Source organism: Schistocerca piceifrons, chromosome 2 (assembly GCF_021461385.2).
Source record: "Schistocerca piceifrons isolate TAMUIC-IGC-003096 chromosome 2, iqSchPice1.1, whole genome shotgun sequence".
NCBI lineage: Eukaryota > Metazoa > Arthropoda > Insecta > Orthoptera > Acrididae > Schistocerca > Schistocerca piceifrons.
The window spans coordinates 2,186,786-2,208,969 of NC_060139.1; the positions used below are offsets into that span (position 1 = coordinate 2,186,786).

Genomic DNA, 22,184 nt, shown 5'->3' on the forward strand with positions numbered 1-22,184 from the left:
AAATTAGAGAGATTCGAGCGCGCACGGAGGCTTTCCGGCAGTCGTTCTTCCCGCGAAGCCGGCCGAAGTGGCCGTGCGGTTAAAGGCGCTGCAGTCTGAAACCGCAAGACCGCTACGGTCGCAGGTTCGAATCCTGCCTGGAGCATGGATGTTTGTGATGTCCTTAGGTCAGTTAGGTTTAACTAGTTCTAAGTTCTAGGGGACTAATGACCTCAGCAGTTGAGTCCCATAGTGCTCAGAGCCATTTGAACCATTCTTCCCGCGAACCATACGCGACTGGAACAGGAAAGGGAGGTAATGACAGTGGCACGTAAAGTGCCCTCCGCCACACACCATTGGGTGTCTTGCGGAGTATAAATGTAGATGTAGATGTAGAGTGATCAAATGTACCTCGACGCACGAACTGCCTATCTGATACATTCGACAAAACATCCAAATATAATTGTTTTCCGTTTTCCTCTCGCCGCCTCACACTGTGCACTTGTATGTGCTTACCTGCGACGCCCTGGCGGAGAACCAGGTGACGGTGAGCGGTATGCCCAGGGCCCTGCACAGGTCCCAGCGCGCCCTCAGCAGCTGTTCTCCCACGCCCTGCCCCCGGTACTCGGGGTCCACGGAGAGGCCGAGCGCCGTCAGGTAGCAGTCGACGCCGTAGCGCGTGAACACGTCCGGCTGCACCCGCGACATCAGGTAAGCGTAGGCGTCGAACACTTTGTGGCAGGCCACGCCCTCAATCTGGAAGAAAAAAAAAGGATACCAGGAGAGGTCAGCGTCAGTTGTGACGTCAAGATATTATAGTTGGCTGCTTGTACCCACTATAGGCACTCATGATCTGTGCTGAGAATAAAAATTCTGTCTCTTGTTTGCTGTTTCTAAGAACTGAAAGTAAATAAAACTCACTGTGGAGGACTCAGCATCAATATCTAAATCTCTAATGTCTTACGGCGTAGTGCTACGAAACTGAAGCGACGAATCAAAAACATAAAAAATAAAAATAAAAAGTGAAAATGTGGAAAAAATTTACGCTAAATGATTCTGAGGTCTCGACAGAGTGCTGTGTGATTTCGTATTAGCCTAACAGATGGAACTGTAGATTCGACCATAGACGAGCTACGTTGGGACTTGAGCAGGTAAGTTACATATGCATCTGCTGCACATTCTTTCACTCTGGGGGCGATCTAGATTAATATGAAAACGGAAGTAACAAACTTCAAAATGCCACGGTGGTTCTTGTTGAGCATTTATTCAGGTAACTGGTTTCGGCAAGCTATTTTGCCGTCTTCGGATATTATGCACTACACTTCACGGAATGTGTACAATAATTTGAGTTACATAACAAAAAGACATTCCAAGAACAGGCAGGGCATAATATATCGGCATCTCAAAGATAATAATTTCACTGTACGTTGCTTCTAAGTGAGTATGAGCATGTATATTCGCTGCACTGTGTATGATATTTTATTTAACGGTTGTTTTACTTTTGACATATACTATGCCGTGCATGTTCTTCGAATGTCTTCTTATTATGTGACACAAATCATTCTACACATGGACGAGATTCCTTAAAATGTAATACATAAAATCGGAAGATGGCAACGTAGTTTTCCGAAAGTGATTATCTGAATAAATGCTCCACAAAAGTGATAGTGGCATTTTGAAGTTCGTTACTTCTATTTTCGTAAGTTACACATGTCGTCCCACGGTAAGGCGAATGGGTAACAAGTGGTGCATAGTCAGAAGAGAGTACATGTTTCAGATTTCCTGCAGACATAGTTCCGCTGCAGTACGGACAAGTTCGTAACAGTGTGGGAGTGAAATGGCCCTACAAAGGTTAACCTAGTCCAGAGTTGAGGTACACAGAACGTCTGTGCTGCGCACAGGTTCGCCGTCAAGTTCTGGTGGTGTGTGGAGCAAAAGCAACGTCGTGTACAGCTGTCGCGAAATGGCGTCAACAAACTGACCCGAGGACGCACAGCCGTGTCGTGGGCGATGCCGATCAGCAGCACAGTCCACATCCTGCACCGTGCGATTTCCATACTTTGGGCAAACTGAAGGGACGTCTGGTCAGAAAGAGATTTTGGAACCACGAGGACGTTCAGAAAGAGGATTCCGAATGGCTTGTAACACCATAACTCTAGTGCTCTGCTGATTTATTTTGCTTTTGTTTCATTTAATGTTACATCGTTGAGCATCTAGTAAATGTGTTTGATTGGATCGACAACACAAGATTGTATACCCCTTTCTTTGTAAAAACTTTGATGTCACGGTTTGATTCTATGCAATGTAGTATATCTGTCATTTAAATTCTTTGTCTCAAATGGAGGGAGACGAAACTTACTGTATACATTTGGAATTTGGGTGAATAATTTTTTTGTAGAAATACTAATTTGTGCAAGTGTTCTGTTTTATTTAATGTGTTTGGTTGCTGTTATGTAAACTTCTGATCCTCACTTAGCGTTCTTAGTTATTTTGTTTAAAACGTCTTGTGGTTCCCCTCGGGAACGGAACTGTGTAGCGCGCGCAAATTGTGGTTGGCTAGGTAGAAAAGGTGGACGAGCTACCAAACTGTGCACTGCCATGTAAGGGTTTATATTGTGCTGGTTCTGAGAGAGGCTTTTTCTACTACTTTTCAATTCCTCGGATGGATAGATAAATAGCTGGAACGATTCTGGAATTGGTACTCATCATCGCCACCAAGAAAGGCCAGAGTCCAGCAATTCTGTCTGCAAATCCGCCTACCAACATGCAGTTGCCACCACATTGCGCAATCACTGTAAAGGAGTACTATAATAATGTACAGAGAAGGATCAGCTTATTTGGTGATTTAGTGTGCACAAATATAAGGTAACCTATAACTGAATTTATGTACCTACCTTGATTTTTCCCTATCACAACACCTTTCAGGTCCCTCTCCATTTAAATTATAATTACCGAGTCTCCTAGTTTGTGGAAAAAAATGAAATCCTCAGAACATTAAATAATGTTGTTTGATCTTTGGTAAGAAGGGAGTGTTTAGATTTACTGTGGATTTAATGAAATTGTGGGAGGTAGTAAATGTAGTCTTGTGAAAGCCTCCTAGGGCTGGAAACAGTCTAATTTAAAGTTTAGTTAAGTTTCAAAGTCACCTATTTAATCATTTACTTGAAAGTAGAAGACTGTAGTAATAAAGACAATTTGCTGTTTCTTTTAAAAATTAAAGTTCTTAAAATTGAGGCTTATAAAGTTTTGCTTAGTTAATGATCATAGTGCTGCCTGTAGTAAATGTTAAAAGGTGATTCAGTTTCTTGTAAATTTGTCAACATAGTGTCTCACTGCAGCAAAAGTCGTGAATTGCATTTGTGGAAAGTTATATTGGATAGCTAAGCACTTGTTTCTTTCGGGTATTGAAAGTGCATATTAATAGTGTAATAAGATCCACAGGTTATCCTTTACCACTATTTATGAAAACAATAATATCTTTATTCAAAAGACAGTGAGAAGTAACCTGTTAGTGAATTCCAATTAACTTTCATTTTAAATAGTAAAGTATTTAACTGAGAGAGACTCAACCTATTACCAGCTCATAATTTTGCAGTGAACGACATTTATAATTCTATGTCAACTAGGAAAGTGTTTGAAAAATAATACTTAACCTGTGTCCAATTAATGATTCTGCAGTGAATAGTAATAACAACGTTATAAAGACCATTCAGTTTGAATAAGCACTGAAAGTAATAGTGTGTTTCGTTATTTGTTATATTTATGCAAATAGTTTATGCTGCTCTAGCTGTTAGCTTCAATCTTACCGTAAACATATGTATGTGTCAGAATTAATTGCACTCGCGTGTGGCCAAGTATAGGTTGTGTTTATCCGTTAAAGTTACTCATACCTACTTTCTTAAACGAGAACCTTAATCTTTCTCTTGCCTAGTTGGGGTGGCGACCGTTTTCCTTATTCTTTAAACAGTATAGCTAGGCAAAAATATTGTTTGTAGTTTTCAAAAATTTACGTAATTCTGACTTTCATTTTCGATAAGCCATTTCCTACACGGTCAACCTAGCAAAATTCCTCTCAGAGGGTAACACTGTTTTGTTGCGTTATACCATAATTGCTTTAATAAGATGAGTTTTATTTCACAACCTGCCTCCAGCTTCGAGGTTATGGTATAGCTGTAGCAGACGGAAGTGTTATAGGCTCCACGGTCAACAAACGGATTTCCATTTTCGAGGAACTAAACGAGCGTTGTATAGACACTTGATGTTATGCTGAAAAACTGTCACGTATATGGGTGTCTAGCGAAGGAACCGCGATTTCAAATTTAAAAATCTCGAAAACTAAGATCGATAGACGAGTGCAACAAACAGTGTGTTTATCGTGAAAGCCTTAAGAATTTTATACAGAAGCTACGTAGAAGTTTCCAAGAGCTGCTAACAGATGCACCTGTAATCGCAATATGTAGAGTTTATGAACAGTGAGTTCAGAGTGATCATTTCCGCGGTTGAAACGTGAAAGGAACTTAGCGAGTAGAAGGAAGTGCTTGAAATCATGTACTCTAGTGAACAACTCTTGATTTTCTGGTAGTGTAATACCATCACAGCCCTACAAGGCACAGTTGTCAAAATCCTGAAATTGAGGCCACAGTTTTTCTAGAATTATTCCTCAGTTCCAATCAAGAACAATTGGTAAGATGAGAAACATACAAATAGATATCCTCGGAGTCGCAAAGCAGCTTACATCACTTAATAAAGGCAAGGCTTCTGGTACAGATTGTATACCGGTCAGGTTCCTCTCAAGAGTATGCTGATACAATAGCTCCATATTTAGCAATTATATACAACCACTCGCTCACAGAAAGATCCGTACCTACTGGACTGGAAAATTGCTCAAGTCACACCAATACCCAAAAAAGGAATTAGGAGTAATTCGCTGAATTACAGGCCGATGTCATTAATGTCGATTTGCAGTAGGGTTTTGGAACATATACTGTATTCGAACATTATGAAGTACCTAGAAGATAACGATTTATTGACACGTAGTCAGTACGGATTCAGAAAATATCGTTCTTGCGAAACACAACTAGCTCTTTATACTCATTACGTAATGAGTGCTATCGACAGGGGTGTCAAATTCAGTCCATGTTTTTAGATTTCCAGAAGGCTTTCGACATTGTTCCTCACGTCTTCTAACCAAACTGTCTGCCTATGGAATATTGCCTCAATTGTGCGACAGGATTCGTGATTTCCTGTCAGAAAGGTCACAGATCTTAGTAATAGACGGAAAGTCATCGAGTAAAACAGAAGTAATATCCGGCGTTCCCCAAGCAAGTGTTATAGGCCCTCTGTTGTTCCTGCTCTATATTAACGACGTAGGAGACAATCTGAGTAGCCGTCTTAGATTGTTTGCAGATGATGCTTTCATTTACCGTTTTGTGAAGTCGTCAGATAACCAAAACGAATTGCAAAATGATTTAGATAAGATATCTGTATGGTACAAAAAGTGGCAATTGACCCTCAATAAATAAAAGTGTGAAGTTATTGACATAAGTACTAAAAGAAATCCGCTAAATTTCGATTACGTGATAAGTCACACAAATCTGAAGGATGTAAATTCAACTAAATACTTAGGGATTACAATTACAAATACCCTAAATTGGAACGATCACATAGATAATATTGTGGGTAGAGCTAACGAAAGACTGTGATTCATTGGCGGAACACTTAGAAGGTGCAACAGGTCTACCAAAGGGACTGCTTACACTACATTTGTCCGCCCTATTCTGGAGTATTGCTGTGCGGCGTGGGATCCGCATCAGTTGGGACTGACGGATGGCACCGAAAAAGTACAAAGAAGGGGCGCTCGTTTTGTACTATCGCGAGAAAGGGGAGATAGTGCCACAGACATGATACGGGAATTGGAGTGGCAATCATTAAAACAAAGGCGTTTTTCGTTGCGACGGGATCTTCTCATAAAATTTCAATCCCCAGTTTTCTCCACCGATTGCGAAAACATTCTGTTGGCACCCACCTACATAGGGAGAAATAATCTTCACGATACAATGAGCGAAATCAGGGCTCGCACAGAAAAAAATTAAGTGTCTGTTTTTCGGGAGTGGAACGGTAGAGAGACAGCATGAAGGTGGTTCATTGAACCCTCTGCCAGGCACTTTATTGTGAATAGCAGAGTAATCACGTAGATGTAGATGTAGATTCACCAAATTCCAAGGAAATCCGTCCCAAGAACTGCAGCAGAGTGCGGTTTGAAGCGTTCCGGTACGCAGAAAATACCGCGTTAGCCTACACAGGTTTTCATTCAAAATCCAGAGCCATTAGACTATACATGTACAAACTGTGTGACGGAGGGCTGACTTTGCGAACGAGATTCTCAAAATGATTAATAAAGAAAGATTTGGTGTTGGCAGCAGCTAGTTCACAGATGAAGCACACTTCATACCGAATGGCGTCCTGAATGAGCAAAACTTGCGGTTTTCGGGTACCGGAAATCTTTATTTGTGTGAAGTGAAGCTACTGTATTCTCCCATAGTTACTGTTTGGGCTGCGGTGTGCAGCAGAGGCATTACTGGCCCTTTTTTCAAGAGACAAACGATCGCTAGTGGACGTTACGTTGCAATAATAGAGCAATTTTTCGACGTATGTAGGTTCGGCCAGGCACCGAGAGATTCATCCAAGATGCGGTCTGACCGCATCGCATTGAACAGGTGTTTTGGATTATTGTAAATTTACTGGCAGAGGGATGGATTGGTCTCCATATTCGCCCGATATGACTTCTTGTGACTATTTTTTGTTGAGCGCATTGAAAGACCCTGTCTATCGGAATCATTCCACCGCGATGGACGAGTTTGAGTTGGTGATCTGCGTGGTGTGCGACTCATTTTCCGCTGAGACACTAGAGGATGTGATGAGAAATTGCATTGCTCGTTGGTGACACAGCCGTACTGTAAGTGGTGGACGTTTGGAAAAGACTGTGACGTGACTGCAAATCCTGCTTATGGAGGACGAGTTTTATTACGCACCCTTATACTACACGAGCTGCACAGCAACATTTGTTAGCAGCTTTTCGAACTATTTCGAAACTTTTGCATCACTTCCGTAAAACAAAACTCTTACAGCTTCACAATCATCCCTTTTGTTGCACTCGTTATCGATCTCAGTTTTCGAGATATTTAATTTTGTAATCAGGAACCCGTTCACTGAACTCCCTGTATCTGTTGTTTACTTTGAAGCGTAGTGCTGCGTTCAATAAAATTTACTTTGGTTCCCATAACACTGTGTAAGTTACTTTTCAAGTTCACTTGTAATTTGGTCATCTGGATAGCTACAGCCACGTGCCACTTCAAAGTAGTGTGGCTTTTTATCTCGTGCAGTAAGCACGGAAAATGACAGCGGAGAATGTGTTCACTAGTACGTGCGACAGGTTGCTTTTGAAGATAAGAAGTAAAAAGGGATCGCAGTGCTGGCGGAAAAGAATCGATAACGTGCAGGCAAAAAGAAGTTGGGTAAGTGATAAAAGTGTAAATTAGGACAGGAGGGACAAGTTGCTGAGCAGAGCGGAATTCAAATATTTGCCCAAAAGAAGCAACAAAGGAGACACGATAAGTATCCTTTCGGAGTTATTGACAAACTGGCTGCTAGACAGACGTTTCTGTGATATTATATGTCGTGCAAAGAAGTGCCAGGTTTGCGAAAACTTCACAGGAGTATCTTACTGAACTGCATTTCAACTACAGCAAGTGGACTCTGAAAAAAATCTGTTTGTGGCACTTGGTCTTAAACGATGTCAGAATAAACAAATCGGCATGTATAAAGCAGACGACAGGGGGTCAGAAAGACGTATTACATTAGATTACGAAAGAATGCAACATAAAGAGTTAAAGCGACAAACGGATTACTCAGGGGAGACAGATTGATACGCAGTTCACCGTGAATGCATAACGATTTGATTCACGGATCCAGTTATATGGCTCCTTCCGTGTATAGCGATATTACGACTATGACGTGTGGGGCCTGAAGATGGCATCAATGTAATGGTTGAAATGGCTCTGAGCACTATGGGACTTAACATCAGAGGTCATCAGTCCCCTAGAACTTAGAACTACTTAAACCTAACTAACCTAAGGACATCACACGCATCCATGCTCGAGGCAGGATTCGAACCTGCGACCGTAGCAGTCGCGCGGTTCCGGACTGAAGCGCCTAGAACCGCTCGGCCACCGCGGCCAGCATCAATGTAATGCCGAAACTGGTAGCACATAAGAAGTTCATAAAATAAATTTCTATAATACATAAGGCTGTTGGTAAATTATTGCATCAAGTAATACAGAGTTGGCCGTTAACGGTGCTGTTACGTACATCTCACATTATGAACACATAGTAAATGTTGTGGTGAAGACTAACCAAAGGCTGCGTTTTATTAGCAGGACACTTAGAAAATGTAACAGACATACTAAGGTGACTGCCTACACTACGCTTGTCCGTCCTCTTTTAGAATACTGCTGTGCGGTGTGGGATCCTTACCAGGTACGACTGTCGGAGTACATCTAAAAAGTTCAAAGAAAGGCAGCACGTTTTGTATTATCGCGAAATATGGGAGAGAGTGTCACAGAAATGATACAGGATTTGGGCTGGAACTCATTAAAAGAAAGGCGTTTTTCGTTGCGACGGAATCTTCTCACGAAATTCCAATCACCAACTTTCTCCTCCGAATGCGAAAATATTTTTTTGACACCGGCCTACACAGCGAGGAACGATCACCACGATAAAATAAGGAAAATCAGAGCACGTGCGGAAAGACATAGGTGTTCGTTCTTTCCGCGCGCTATACGAGATTGGAATAATAGAGAATTGTGAAGGTGGTTCAATGAACCCTCTGCCAGGCATTTAAATGTGATTTGCAGAGTATCCATGTAAGGTAGATGTAAAAATTTTTCATTAGCGCAATTTTGTATTTTTTAAAATTTGTGCGAACGTGGCGTCATTGAAAAAGGATATGGTTTGTGACATCGCTATGATGACGTTATTTATAAGGGGCGTGACTTGTGACGTCATGGGGATGACGCTGACCTGCTCACCTTACGTCGAAAATGTAAACAAAGGGTGCCAACAACTCTACAACTATACTCCGCCCATTATGCGTGTGATCACTGGCAGTCGGGGGACGCGCTGTAGAAAGCTGTCACTGCCTCGCATATGTGCTACAGCTCTACTTATCTGTGACTACAGGCAGCAAACAGGGCCACGCCGACCAGGTGCGCCAGGTCTGTGGAAACTGCGCTAGCAACCTGCCTAAGCACACGGCCACAGAAAAGCCCGGTGCACAGCCGGTTTCCAGAGCCCTCCGGCCTCCTCTGGGGCTGCCCTAAGGCCGTCGGCTCACGGGCCGTGCATTCGGACGTTGAGCGTCCCTAGTTTTTGACGTCACACCGTAGGAAAAGCATATTGAGGGCTCTTTCCGGACGCGCATAGCAATATCAAGACTGTCACACATTCTGAAAGTGCACATGAACGTGACCTAATGCGATGGAAGAACGCCAGCTACGTCACAGGTAGGCCATTTGTCCATTCAATACTATGAGAAATTCAGAAGGAGAGATACGGCCGCTCTAACAGGCGACGAATTGTGCGTCTTGATAGACGCGTTCATAGAAGAGCAGTGTTGATACAACATGAAGGCTAAAAACTATCGCGATAAAGATTCATGCTCGGAGGCTCTACGTAGAGTGTTTGACGGGGTTAACAATGTTGGGCCGCAGTTATGGAACCAAAAGAAGAGCGAAACAAAAGTTTCAAACATGAAGAACATGTGTAACGTTGAGAACAACAAGAGAAGAGAGAGTATGAAAACTGGATTGTACGTATCTAGTTGTTACTAGCGAAATAAATCACTGCACGTTGTTACTTTTGTATAATTTAGAGAGAGCTACATAATTCACAGCACGTTTCTTCTTTTTTGTTAATAGAATTTACTAGCGATCTAAATAAATCGATGCACGTTGGTTTTTTTTCAGCTTTACGCACCAAGTTTGTGGTATTTTAAGAAAGTGAAATTTTTGGGAGGGCATTATGTGCCACAGAAAACAAAGGCAGTAGAGTTGCCATTCATGGCAGTGGGCCACGATATCCAGGTTTGTGTAGCTACTTGTATATGTAACTGTTTCTGTACATTTTGGGGTTGAGAAAGAACTGTTAATTTATTGCAAAGAAATTCCTCGTTTCAAAGAAGTTACAAATATGAAGTACTGTCATCAAGTGGAAAAAAATTAGTTGCAGTTAATGTATGTATTTATGCACCTGGCCACCTGCGGTGTGGGGGTGTGTTGGTTGGCATTAAATATATTATTATAATTTTGTATGGATACAATTCAAGAATTGTGTGTTATGCCTGTAAGTGTAAAGGCATAGATGGGAATATAAACTTTCAAAGAAGTTTCACCCACCCAGTTGTAATGTCTTTGTCTTCTCAAGGAAAACTTGTCACATGTGTATAACATTTTTTTACACCTAGAAGAGCAATGTTTGTCACATGCATCAGTATCTAGACCGTAAAGCATTACTACGGTTACTACTACTACTATTACTTATCCGGTGAGTTGCTGTTTATGTAGAGTCCTTATTTCCATACACATTTCACTTTAATTGTATTGGGACAATTCACATACTATAAATACATATTAATACCTATTTTCCAGTCATTGCTTGTGGTGCCGCTGTATGGTACTGAATAAGAGTTCAGAAGAAACTACAGTTGAGGCTGAGCATACAGACAGCTCATACTAACTGAGCTTAACTCTCATAACATTTTATTCCTGTACATTCAATTTTAAGTGAATGATTTCTGTATAGTCTTCCCTAAAATCAACCCAGACGTTTTATGTAAAACTTTTGTTTTCTGTTTCAGGTAGATGATAGTGGCACATCAAAAGATTGTGATCCAGTCCCAACATAGTGCGAACTGGAAGTGGAGCGTATAACAAACGATGTGGAGGACGTATATAAAAACAGTAGCAATACATCTATTGTTAATGAAAGTCCAGCAACCACACAGACAGTTCGTCAGTCGGCAGATATTCAGACATCCACTTCTAGGTCCTTCACAACGAAGACAAGGAAGGGAAATGAAGACTATGGGTCTACAGTTGAGCTGATTGCGAAGACACTGGAAGAAGAAGAAGAAGAAGAAGAAGAATATGATGGTGAAACAGATCTTTTGTTAAATTTTCTGTAGCACAAATCGAATAGTTAAATACAACAACAAGAAAAGAAAGGTAAAACTAGAATTGATGGAAGTATTGTATCTATCACTGGATGAATAAATTTGATTTTGGGATGTAATTTGCTTCTAAACTATGGAATTATATGTACCGATTATCTGTATTTTAACATTACCTTCTGGAAGAGAGAAATATGGGGCATACATCTTTCAGGCCGCTGTTCCTTCATATGATCAAACTGCCTGCATTTATTCACATGCAGTTGTAAATAATTAAGTGTATGCAGCAAATATCTCTGAATCTGATCAAATGGAGGACAGACGGGTTGAATTAGAGTTGTCTCAATACTTTTGTGGATTATGACCACAGCTTATTCAGGTAAATGATTAACTATTGTACTCAACCATGTAATGAACCATTGTACAGGAGTATGTGTAATTTTGCATTATGACATATCTCACACTACAACCTGCATTGTGCAGGATTACTAATTTCAATGTTAGTAGTAAATACTGTTATGTCACAATTACGCACTTTGGTTTTGTGTTATTGCATCTAGTATGTGAAGTGTTGCATTATTAAATAACATCTCAACTCACAGAGTAATTTGTATAGAACTGTTAAATTCATTGTTAATAGCATCATGATATAATACTATTAGACCCCACCTTTATGTAGTTTAGTTTTGTATGATATCCTTTCAGTGAGGTCAAATTTGCCTGCTCTTTTTGAGTACCTATTTAACTGAGAGACAGTGTGAAATAATCAGTTTGGTAACCTGTACAATTAAAGGATTACATTTGATGCATTACCATTTAAAGAGATCATCCTTTCTCCTGGTGTTATAGGTATGCACACTGCTATTACTTTTGAACTGGGTTGTATTATTAACAACAAATTTCATAAGTGAATATATATACTGTGAGGTTTCTGTGAGGATCCCTAGATCCTTAAATAGATGTCTGCAGGATGACCGTGGGTGGGCTCCAGCAATTATTCTGATTACACGTTTTTGAGTAATGAATACTTTTCTACTCAACGATGAATTACCCCAGAATATGATGCCATACGAAAGCAGTGAATGAAAGTACGCATAGTAAGCTAATTTACTGAGATTCTTACCACCAAAATTTGCAATAACCCTAATAGCATACGTAGCTGAAATCAGACGTTTCAGCAGACCATCAATATGTTGCTTCCAGTTTAACCTCTCATCAATGGACACACCTAAAAATTTTGAAAATTCTACCTTAGCTACAGACTTCTGTTCAAAGTCTATATTTATTACTGGAGTTGTGCCATTTACTGTACGGAACTGTATATACTGTGTTTTATCAAAATTTAAAGAGAGTCCGTTTGCTGAGAACCACTTAATAATTTTGTGAAAAACATCATTTACAATTACATCACTTAGTTCTTGGTTTTTGGATGTTATTACTATACTTGTATCATCAGCAAAAAGAACTAACTTTGCATCTTCATGACCACTGCGCACCGCGTGCTTCAGTGCCTCCTGGTGGTGTTGCGGGCACGCGACACAGTAAGGAAAGAATGTAAGCGGAAGAGAGACGAATGACCACGAAGATATGGACCGCAAATCCAGAAATCCACTGATATAAGTGGTTTTGACAAGCGGCATATACTTGTGGTGCAAGCGGCTTTAAACGAGAATCTCTGAAACTGCGAAACTCCTGTTGGCGTACTGCTGTCGTAACCGCCTACAGAAAGTGGTTGAAGGGTGATGGAATAACGAGTAGGCTATATGGTAAAGGACGATCGCGTCTCATCACAAAACGCAGACGTCGCAGGCAGCGATCTGTGGCAGGTCTGACAACAGAGTACAGTGCTGACGCCGGCACAATTGTTTCGGAACACACCGCTCAAACGCCATTGTTGAACACGGAGCTCCACATCATACAACCCTATCTGTTCCTGTGTTGTCCCAACGACATCGTCATTTATGACTGCAGTTGGCACACCATCACTGAGTTTTCACCGTGGGTCAGTAGAAACCTGCAGCCTGTCGAATGAATCACATTTCGTGTTACACCAGATCGATGGTTGGATCCTTACAAGCCTTCATCCAGGCGAACTGTTACACGAAACGTGAGCTGCGTCACAGATGGAGGCCGGTGAGGACAGAATCATATTATGGGGTAAAATGAGTTGGGGTTCCATGGGTTCTGTGGTGGTAATCGAAGGTATCATGGCAACAACAGCAACGAGCTACGCGAACATCATTGTGGACGACCTGCATCGCTTCACGCTTGATGAGGCTCTCCCCCTCCCCCCCCCCCCCTCCCCCCTACAGCGATGACGCCTTCCATCAAGACAACTGTCCATGGTGCTAGATCAGAATCGTCTTACAGTGGTTTGAGGGGCATTATAGTGGACTCGGTTTAATGTCTTGGTCAGCAAATGCGTCTGATCTGTTCCCGTTGGGACACACATCCATCGGACGCCAGCTGCGTGCCCGTAAACCACCATACCATAATTGGTGGGAATTGCTTGACCTGGTGCCACATACTTCTGGAATCCTGTCAAGGACTTGTAGAATACATGCCAAGCAGGGTCTCTGCTGTACTGCATTTAAAAACTGGAACGACAAACTATTAAACAGGTGACCATAATGAAATTTTCACTTTGCAGCGGAGTGTGCGCTGATATGAAACTTCCTGGCAGCGCACACTCCGCTGCAGAGTGAAAATCTCATTCTGGAAACATCCCCCAGGCTGTGGCTAAGCCATGTCTCCGCAATATCCTTTCTTTCAGGAGTGCTAGTTCTGCATGGTTCGCAGTAGAGCTTCTGTAAAGTTTGGAAGGTAGGAGACGAGATACTGGCAGAAGTAAAGCTGTGAGGACCGGGCATGAGTCGTGTTTCGGTAGCTCAGTTGGTAGAGCACTTGCCCGCGAAAGGCAAAGGTCCTGAGTTCGAGTCTCGGTCGGGCACACAGTTTTAATCTGCCAGGAAGTTTCAGGTGACCATAATGTTTGGCTCATCTGTGTATTTTCGCAGATATATGGCTTTCTATTCAGCTAAATAACAGGAAACGGCAGTCAGTACTACATACATGTTATATGCCAGACTGTTGCAGCTGGTAGTATCTCATTCACCATCTCCTTGTTGTTGTAAACCAATGAGCGAGCCCACCTATTGATGCTGTACCCACAAGCCGCGTAGTTTCTGAGCGTTCACCAGCCTGGCGAACTCAGCACGCTCAACGTTCGAAACACCGTCTGCGTGCCAACGGCTTAACGAAACCCTTGGCCAAGGCTCAATAGTTCTGGTCGCTAACCACACAGATTCACTACCGAAAGATACGTTACCAAACAGGAATGGGTAATCTCAGCAGTCATCATTTCTGCCCCATATCAATCGACCATCACATTACGTACATCGTCAATAAGGAAATTTACTTATCACGTTAACGAATTAATAAATGTGCTTAATCAGAATGAAACGTCTAACTGGCTACAGCAGGATGAGTTTCACATTCCCTGTCGTATGAAACCCAAGTGCAAGCACTAGCGGCTGACGCACCCATGTCTTCTCATACAGAAATAGAGACTTGACACAGTAGCCTACAAAAGCCTGCTGTTTGCACGACTTCGAAGATAAGATACCTCAACTCCCTGGCTCTGATTATTTGAGCAACAGTAACTGCAGTGATAGTAAGTTCCTTCCACCGCATGTAATTCGAACTGCTTGTTCGAGGCCGTGATAAGTATTGTACACCCCCTGATCTCCTACGTTGACCCATTCTATACCAAAGCAAATAATTTCTTTTGACTCTCTCTAAGTATTAATGTGATGTTCGTGTTTTTCTGCAAAAGAAACAAACTACGATTATTCATCGGCAATACTGCTAACTAATCACGTAAAATTTACACACAATCAGTCCTTCGCAAGGAACTAATAATCTGTGACTTAAAACTGCTGAAAATTGATCACATGTCACGGAAAAGGTCTGAAACGAGCTTAGGATAGTCACTGTTCATGAATAATTAATAACTACAGATGTAGTGTTGCTTCAGTACATACTACAGGTTCCCACAGTTTTCATTTCTCTGTTAAAACCAACCGTTCCATTCTGTTCTGTCCACAGAACATTTAACAGCCATTCACAGGAAAACACAGATTCTTATAGAATTAATGAATCCTAAGCCATTTTCGATTGTTAAAGCCTCAAACTCAGTCGACTGCAGTCTACGTACTTGAAGTTCGCAAGGATATTAAATATGATCTCATATGGCTCAAAGTTATGAACAAACTATGACTTTCAATTTCAAATCTACTGCATGTCTCGGTTCAGCTTATAATCTGAGTCTACCATTCTTGCACTGCGACGCTAAGTGGTGCAGTCGAGTCGTTGAGGCTGTGGAAGGGTACTGGTTCAAATCACCATTCAGCTGCACAGCTATAAGTTTCTCCGTTCAGAACGCTTCAAATGGCTCTAAGCACTATGGCACTTAACATCTGAGGTCATCAGTCCCCTACACTTAAACCTAACTAATGTAAGGACATCACACACATCCATGCCCGAGGCAGGATTCGAACCTGCGACCGTAGCAGCAGAGCGGTTCAGGACTAAAGCGACTAGAACTGTTCGGCCACAGCGGCCAGCTGTTTTTCAGTGGTTTCCCTGAATGGCTTAAGGCATGTGCCAGAACGGTTCCTTTTGACAACGATATGGTTGATTTCCTTCCTCATCCATCCGCTGTCCGAGACAATGTTAGCCATCTCAGATAACATCATCTATGAGACCTTAAGCCTTAATCCTTCTTGCGTCGTTTTTCTGATTTCTTATCGCAGTCAGTAAAAACGGAACCCTTATAGGATCATTTGTTGCCCGTCTGTCTGTCGGTCCGACTGTTAAATGCCTCTTTCTCATGAACGGTTAGACGTATCAAATTGAAATTTGTCCCCTATTGATGTCTATGGCCCCTTAGTGGCGTAATAAATATGACTTTCTTAGTCAATCAAAAGATACGGCTAATTGTGTCATATATTTTGACACTCGCAAAGTTGCTCACCAAAACCTATAAGCTACTTCCCATTGGCTTAGAATCATGAAATTTTGAAGAAGCAAGGTTTCACTGAACAAGTAAAGGAAAAACTCAGAAAATTTTAAATTGTTGTTACATGAAACGAGAAAAAAAAGTTCTTTTGTCATGTGTTATCCGACTTCAAACTTGAAATTAAAACATTCTTGGAATTGGACTGATATCTTGCCAGTTACAATGTCAACAACAGGCAAAAGTCGTTGAAATTCTCGATTCCTGGGATGGATGAACTACATACATGTAAAATTAAGCTTGTACGGAACCGTATGAGCGCGAGTCCTACTAGCATCTGGTCATTTTTTACTTTTTGTGCGCGTTAATAAGCTTGTATTTCTCTTCATCAGGCAACACTGGGAGCAGTAAATACTTCTTTCATTCAACGAGTGCACCAGTGTATCTGTGTCCAGGGACACCACTTTGAGCTCCTTTGAATATTCTACTCCTGGGCAATGGGACAGGGTTGTCGAAGTCAATTTTGTGTTATGTTTTCATTTATTTTCTGACAACTCCATCAACTGGACGACTTTGTAAAACTGGGCTCAAAGTCAATGCTGTGTTATGTAATTAATAACGTTACAGTGTTACAGTGAATGATACACTGTGATACATTTTTGAATAAGTCTTTACGAGAGGAAATGAATTATAGAGTAAAAAATACAGGGCGACATTTAAAAAAGTCATACCGCTGTTCATATCTTTGTAAAAAACAATGTTACAACGAAGGCAATCATGCTGATTGATGTCCCCCTCACGGGTAAAGAACATTTTCTTGAAACATTTTTTAATTTGCATCTGGACAAACAGTTGTTTAGGGTGGTCAAGATAAATGGGGCAACCTGTATATTGAGAATTCGCATCCGTCTCTCCTGCCATTCACCTTTCTTTACAAAGATCTGAAACGATAGATCTCTAAACTGCCTTTGGTGCAACCATCCACTGTACCTCGTCGTTCGTGTCACTAACAAATAGCAAAGGGTAAATAGTGCTGACACCACGGTTCTGCCGTACTGGAAAGAGATTAGCAGACCGAAAAGTACCACAGCGCAGTACTATGTGTCGCGCTGTGCAACGAGAACTTCAGCAAAGGAACGAGCAAAGCTGAGCCGCGACCTTCACGCGGCCCACGCGCCAAGTTTGTCATGCCGCTGCTGGCCCTGGCGTAAGCCTTCACTTCGAACTCCGGAATCCGTTGCAAAAATTTTGTTGAATTACTGCAAGCAACGAAAAATTGTCAGACAGCTTTTGAATCTAACTGGGTTAAATGTACATCTAGCTATTTCGAAGCCTACGGCCTTGCCGCAGTGGTAACACCGGTTGCCGTCAGAATCACCGAAGTTAAGCGCTGTCGGGCTGGACCAGCACTTGGATGGGTGACCATCCGGTCTGCCGAGCGCTGTTGGCAAGCGGGCTGCACTCAGCCCCTGTGAGGCAAACTGAGGAGCTACTTGACTGAGACGTAGCGGCTCCGGTCTTGGAAACTGACATACGGCCGGGAGAGCGGTGTGCTGACCACATGCCGCTCCATATCTGCATCTGATGACACCGGCGCCCGGTCGGTGCCGTTCGACTTTCCAAGGCCTGTTCGGACGGAGTTTAGTTTTTGTTATTCCGATAGTCCTTACACCTGAAAGGTTATGGAGGTTCATGTGTTCATACGTTATTTAAAGATAATTGACTTGACACCAAATTTTGTTGAATGATGGAGCAGCGTTTTACCTTTCTAGCGATTTGAATAGCCACAGTAAGCGTTTATGGGGCATCGAAAACACTCACACTGAGCAACAAATTTCTCTTCACAGTAAAAAATGGAGTGCGGTGTAAGGTTTCTCGCACACGAAATATTGGCACGATGTTCTTTGAAACCACTCTCAATACACACATCTATCTTCAGATTATCGCGAAGTTTTGCTCTCAATTAAAGGAACATGAAAAGATGCGCCACTTTTTCCACCAATGTCGTCCACTCGTCATCCACTGTCTCTAATGGATGAACCCTTTACAGAAGAAAGTAGAATAAGCAAAAGCCTGTGGCCGCCTCTTTCACCAGACTTCTGTCTTAAATGAAAAGTGTACTAAATACCCTCAGAAAGATAGACCAATTGAAGGAAAAATACGCCATAGTATTGAACCAATCGGTGGTGGAGTTCTGCGTAAAATGAGTTTTTAATACCTCACTAGCACAACAAAGCTTAAAGACTGACGGGCTATCATTTCCAGTGTACACTCCAAGGAGGGGGGGAGGGGGGGGGACGACGTACTACGAAGGAATTATCCGAATGGGACGGATGATGATAGATGTGATGTACATGTACAGCCGAACAAATGGCTACAATTTCAGAAAAATTGGAAGTTTTGTTCAAGAGAAATGCAAGTAGTTTTTCGACTTGGCATTGATTGATTGCTGAATGTCCTATTTATAGTGGCAATTGTGTCTAATTGACGCGCCAGAACGCCAAAAACGCGAGCTGATTAGAGGGTCCTAACTACACACATCAAAAAAAGTTTTGCATCGTCCTGGTTCCCAGAACTCCTGAAGATAGACGTTGACTCTGGATGTTGTATCACAGACACATCCCCTTTGACTATTCAGAGATGTCACTAACGACGCCCAAAGATGTAAACAACCATGCATGAGCAGGGCCCATTAGACAGAGGGAGCCCGACAGCCGATCAGTTCCAGTCATTCCACCAGGAAGGAGGTTCTCGGCTCATGTTGCCTGTAATTCACCCATGCCTAGACGGTCAATACCGCGGTTCGATCGCGTCCGCATTGTTACTTTCTGCCACGAAGGGCTCTCAACAAGGGAAGTGTCCAGGTGTCTCGGAGTGAACCAAAGTGATGTTGTTCGGACATGGAGGAAGTACAGAGAGACAAGTACTGTCGATGACATGCCTCACTCAGGCCGCCCAAGGGCTACTACTTCAGTGGATGACCGCTACCGACGGATTATGGCTCAGAGGAACCCTGACAGCAACGCCACCATGTTGAATAATGCTTTGAATAATGCTTTTCGTGCAGCCACAGGACGTCGTGTTACGACTCATACTGTCCACAATAGGCTGCATGATGCGCAAATTCACTCCCGACATCCATGGCGAGGTCCATCTTTGCAACCACAACACTATGCAGCGTCATACAGATGGGCCCAACAACATGCCGAAAGAGCCGCTCAGGATAGACATCAACTTCTCTTCACAGATGAGTGTTGTAAGGGATCTCTGATCCCACGAACATAGATGCTAGTATCCGACAGCCAAGTCGAAAGCAGACAGGAGTCGATTGCCGAGCGCTGCAGGAGGCAGTGAGACGAGTGCCGAGTGAGCAGTGGTACTGGAGAGACGGGTAGTGAGTAGTAAACGGTAAATTCACAGGAGTATGACAAATGAGCGCGTCCCCCTGATCGTCCTGGGGTGGACCCTCATGGATACCGATTCGCGAGTGATATGAGTAGCATGGAGAGCTGCATCAAACCAGTCTCAGGACTGAAGACCACAACAACAACAACATGAGACCAAAAGTGACAAGTGCCGAATTACGTGTTGCGTGTCGGCCAGCAACAACCGTGGATTGCAGTGAGGATTGTTGTGTATGTTAACCATCATCATTGCGTGTCACGAAGTACTTAAAATCAGCAACCAATAAAAGGATATAACTGTAATTAAAAGTGCAAGGCGAAGGTAGCAACTGCCTCAGAATTTGTGTGTTATAGAAAATACATATCAGTTCGTACATCGCAACCTTTGTGGTCCTTAATAATAGACAAACTCTGAATCATTAACTATCCTGTCTCAGAACAGCCGCACCCAGTTGAAATACCCCCGAAACCACAGCAGAAAAACCGATAGCCTTTCATCCATTTAGCACACAGTCATATAATCATAATAATTAACTGTTTGGCAGCTTCGGTAAATCGCTCAAAACCCAATAAAGGACAAAATGGGGATGTTTCATCTTGGCTCCCGTGCCAAGGACAGTTGCAATCTTCGGATCCGAACAGTGGTTTATTAAGCACCATTTTTTGTTTCAGTGAAAAGTCATTGGCATTTATCGGATGATTTTAGTGCAAGGATAATCCGGTATTGTCGTTACCGTGACTAAAATTACAGTATTTTAACTACGAACAGTGTAATATAACGTATTTATGGTGAAACTAGAAATCGCGGAACGAAGCACATTATTTAGACAATACAGTGCAAAAGTGACTGAGATACAGTAAACAATTTGTTTTTGCGAGTTTAAGTGACAAAAGCGGTGTTAATAAACAATGTATTGAACTATGGATATGCCGGCTGAAGTGGCCATGCGGTTAAAGGCGCTACAGTCTGGAACCGCAAGACCGCTACGGTCGCAGGTTCGAATCCTGCCTCGGGCATGGATGTTTGTGATGTCTTTAGGTTAGTTAGGTTTAACTAGTTCTAAGTTCTAGGGGACTAATGACCTCAGCAGTTGAGTCCCATAGTGCTCAGAGTGATTTGAACCATTTGAACTATGGATACGAAAACCTGTGTGAATTACTGTAAAATTCCTACTCTAAGGAAAGGCGCGTTCGTACATAACCGCGAGTGAACCAGCCAAAATTCCGTTACGAAAGTGACTTTGTATCCGAAATTATCTTTTGAACGGTGTAAATCGCTCAATTTGATGTGGACCCATAAACTGTTACCGCGTTTGCGAGTGTTTACTGTGGCGTAATTGTTGGATGACGTCACCCAGACTGTGAGGGGCAGCCAAAGCATTTGAAGCAGTGAAGAAGATCCACACACCGCGACACCAAGGATTAGGATAGCGGAGGTGTACCACACTGACCAGTGACTATGGCGGAGCCAAGTGGCTGAAAAAGAAACAACTACGACGCGGAGTTCGACATCTAGTGGCGAACCCTCGAATTATACGACGTCTGCGCCACCTACCCGCCGATCAACGAAATACGTGACAGCAGCTCAATCCCGTCGCCAACCACCGAACTACGAGACTGCATCAGCGCGTTTCGCCGCGAGCTTCGCTTTGCACACGGCAACACACACCAGCTACAGCGACGCATCGCCTGACAGCCGCCGCGCCGGAGGAGCCAACGCCAACACGACTAGCAGCGCGACTTAATAGTCAAAACATCGCGACTTCGTCGAGAGGTGAGTGAAGACGATTTGCTGGCACGAGACTAATTAGTATTGCACTGTCTTCAGAGCGCGGAAGGAGCTTCAAATTGAATTTGTCAATTGCAGAAAATATAAAAACAATGTCTTTTAACATTTTTTCGCGAATTTGCTCTGAAGCATGGTATACTAATATGGGTGCGTTTTCATGCTGTACAGCACAGAATAGTGCCTCATTTGCATTATTTATAGTAAACTACAGGTTGTGTGTATGTTACTTCGAGATGCTCCAAGGAATCAACAAGCATATAGAAGTAATGACCAAAGGAAATGAAGAACTCAACAAACGTATAGAAGAGATGTCCAAAGGAAATGAAGAAATCAGGAAAGGAAATAAAGAAATCATCAAGCATTTAGAGGAGATGTCCGAAGGAAATAAAGAAATCATCAAGCTTATATAAGAGATGTCTAAAGGAAACGAAGAAATCAAGAAAGAAAACAAAGAAGTGCTAGATAAACATCAGATACAACCAATTGCAATCTCAAGAAATAGACAGGCCTCCAATCCGGCTGAACAATCGATGAAGGAATTAAATCGTTTATATAGGACATAATGTCACAGGAAGCACACGTCATGGTAGGAGTACCTGGGAGAATTTGAACGTATCAGGAATCATCTCCCACATGACTTGATGGGATTTGCCCCATGTGAGATCTTACTTAACCAAGGACTTGATAGTGTGTTTCGTGAGCTATTGGATTATCCGCCTGGAAATGACATAACATATGAGAAGAAATTAGAGTTAGTGGAACTGAGTATGA

General features: G+C 42.4%; 1 protein-coding gene across 1 annotated transcript in view; it reads right to left on the bottom strand.

Annotated features, from left to right (window-relative positions):
* LOC124776715 overlaps positions 1–22,184 on the bottom strand; it is a 59,006-nt gene that overhangs the window by 8,716 nt on the left and 28,106 nt on the right. Inside the window, exon 3 of the mRNA XM_047251829.1 lies at positions 496–735. Coding sequence (XP_047107785.1) covers positions 496–735 — 240 coding nt within the window. The remainder of the gene's footprint in view (positions 1–495; positions 736–22,184) is intronic.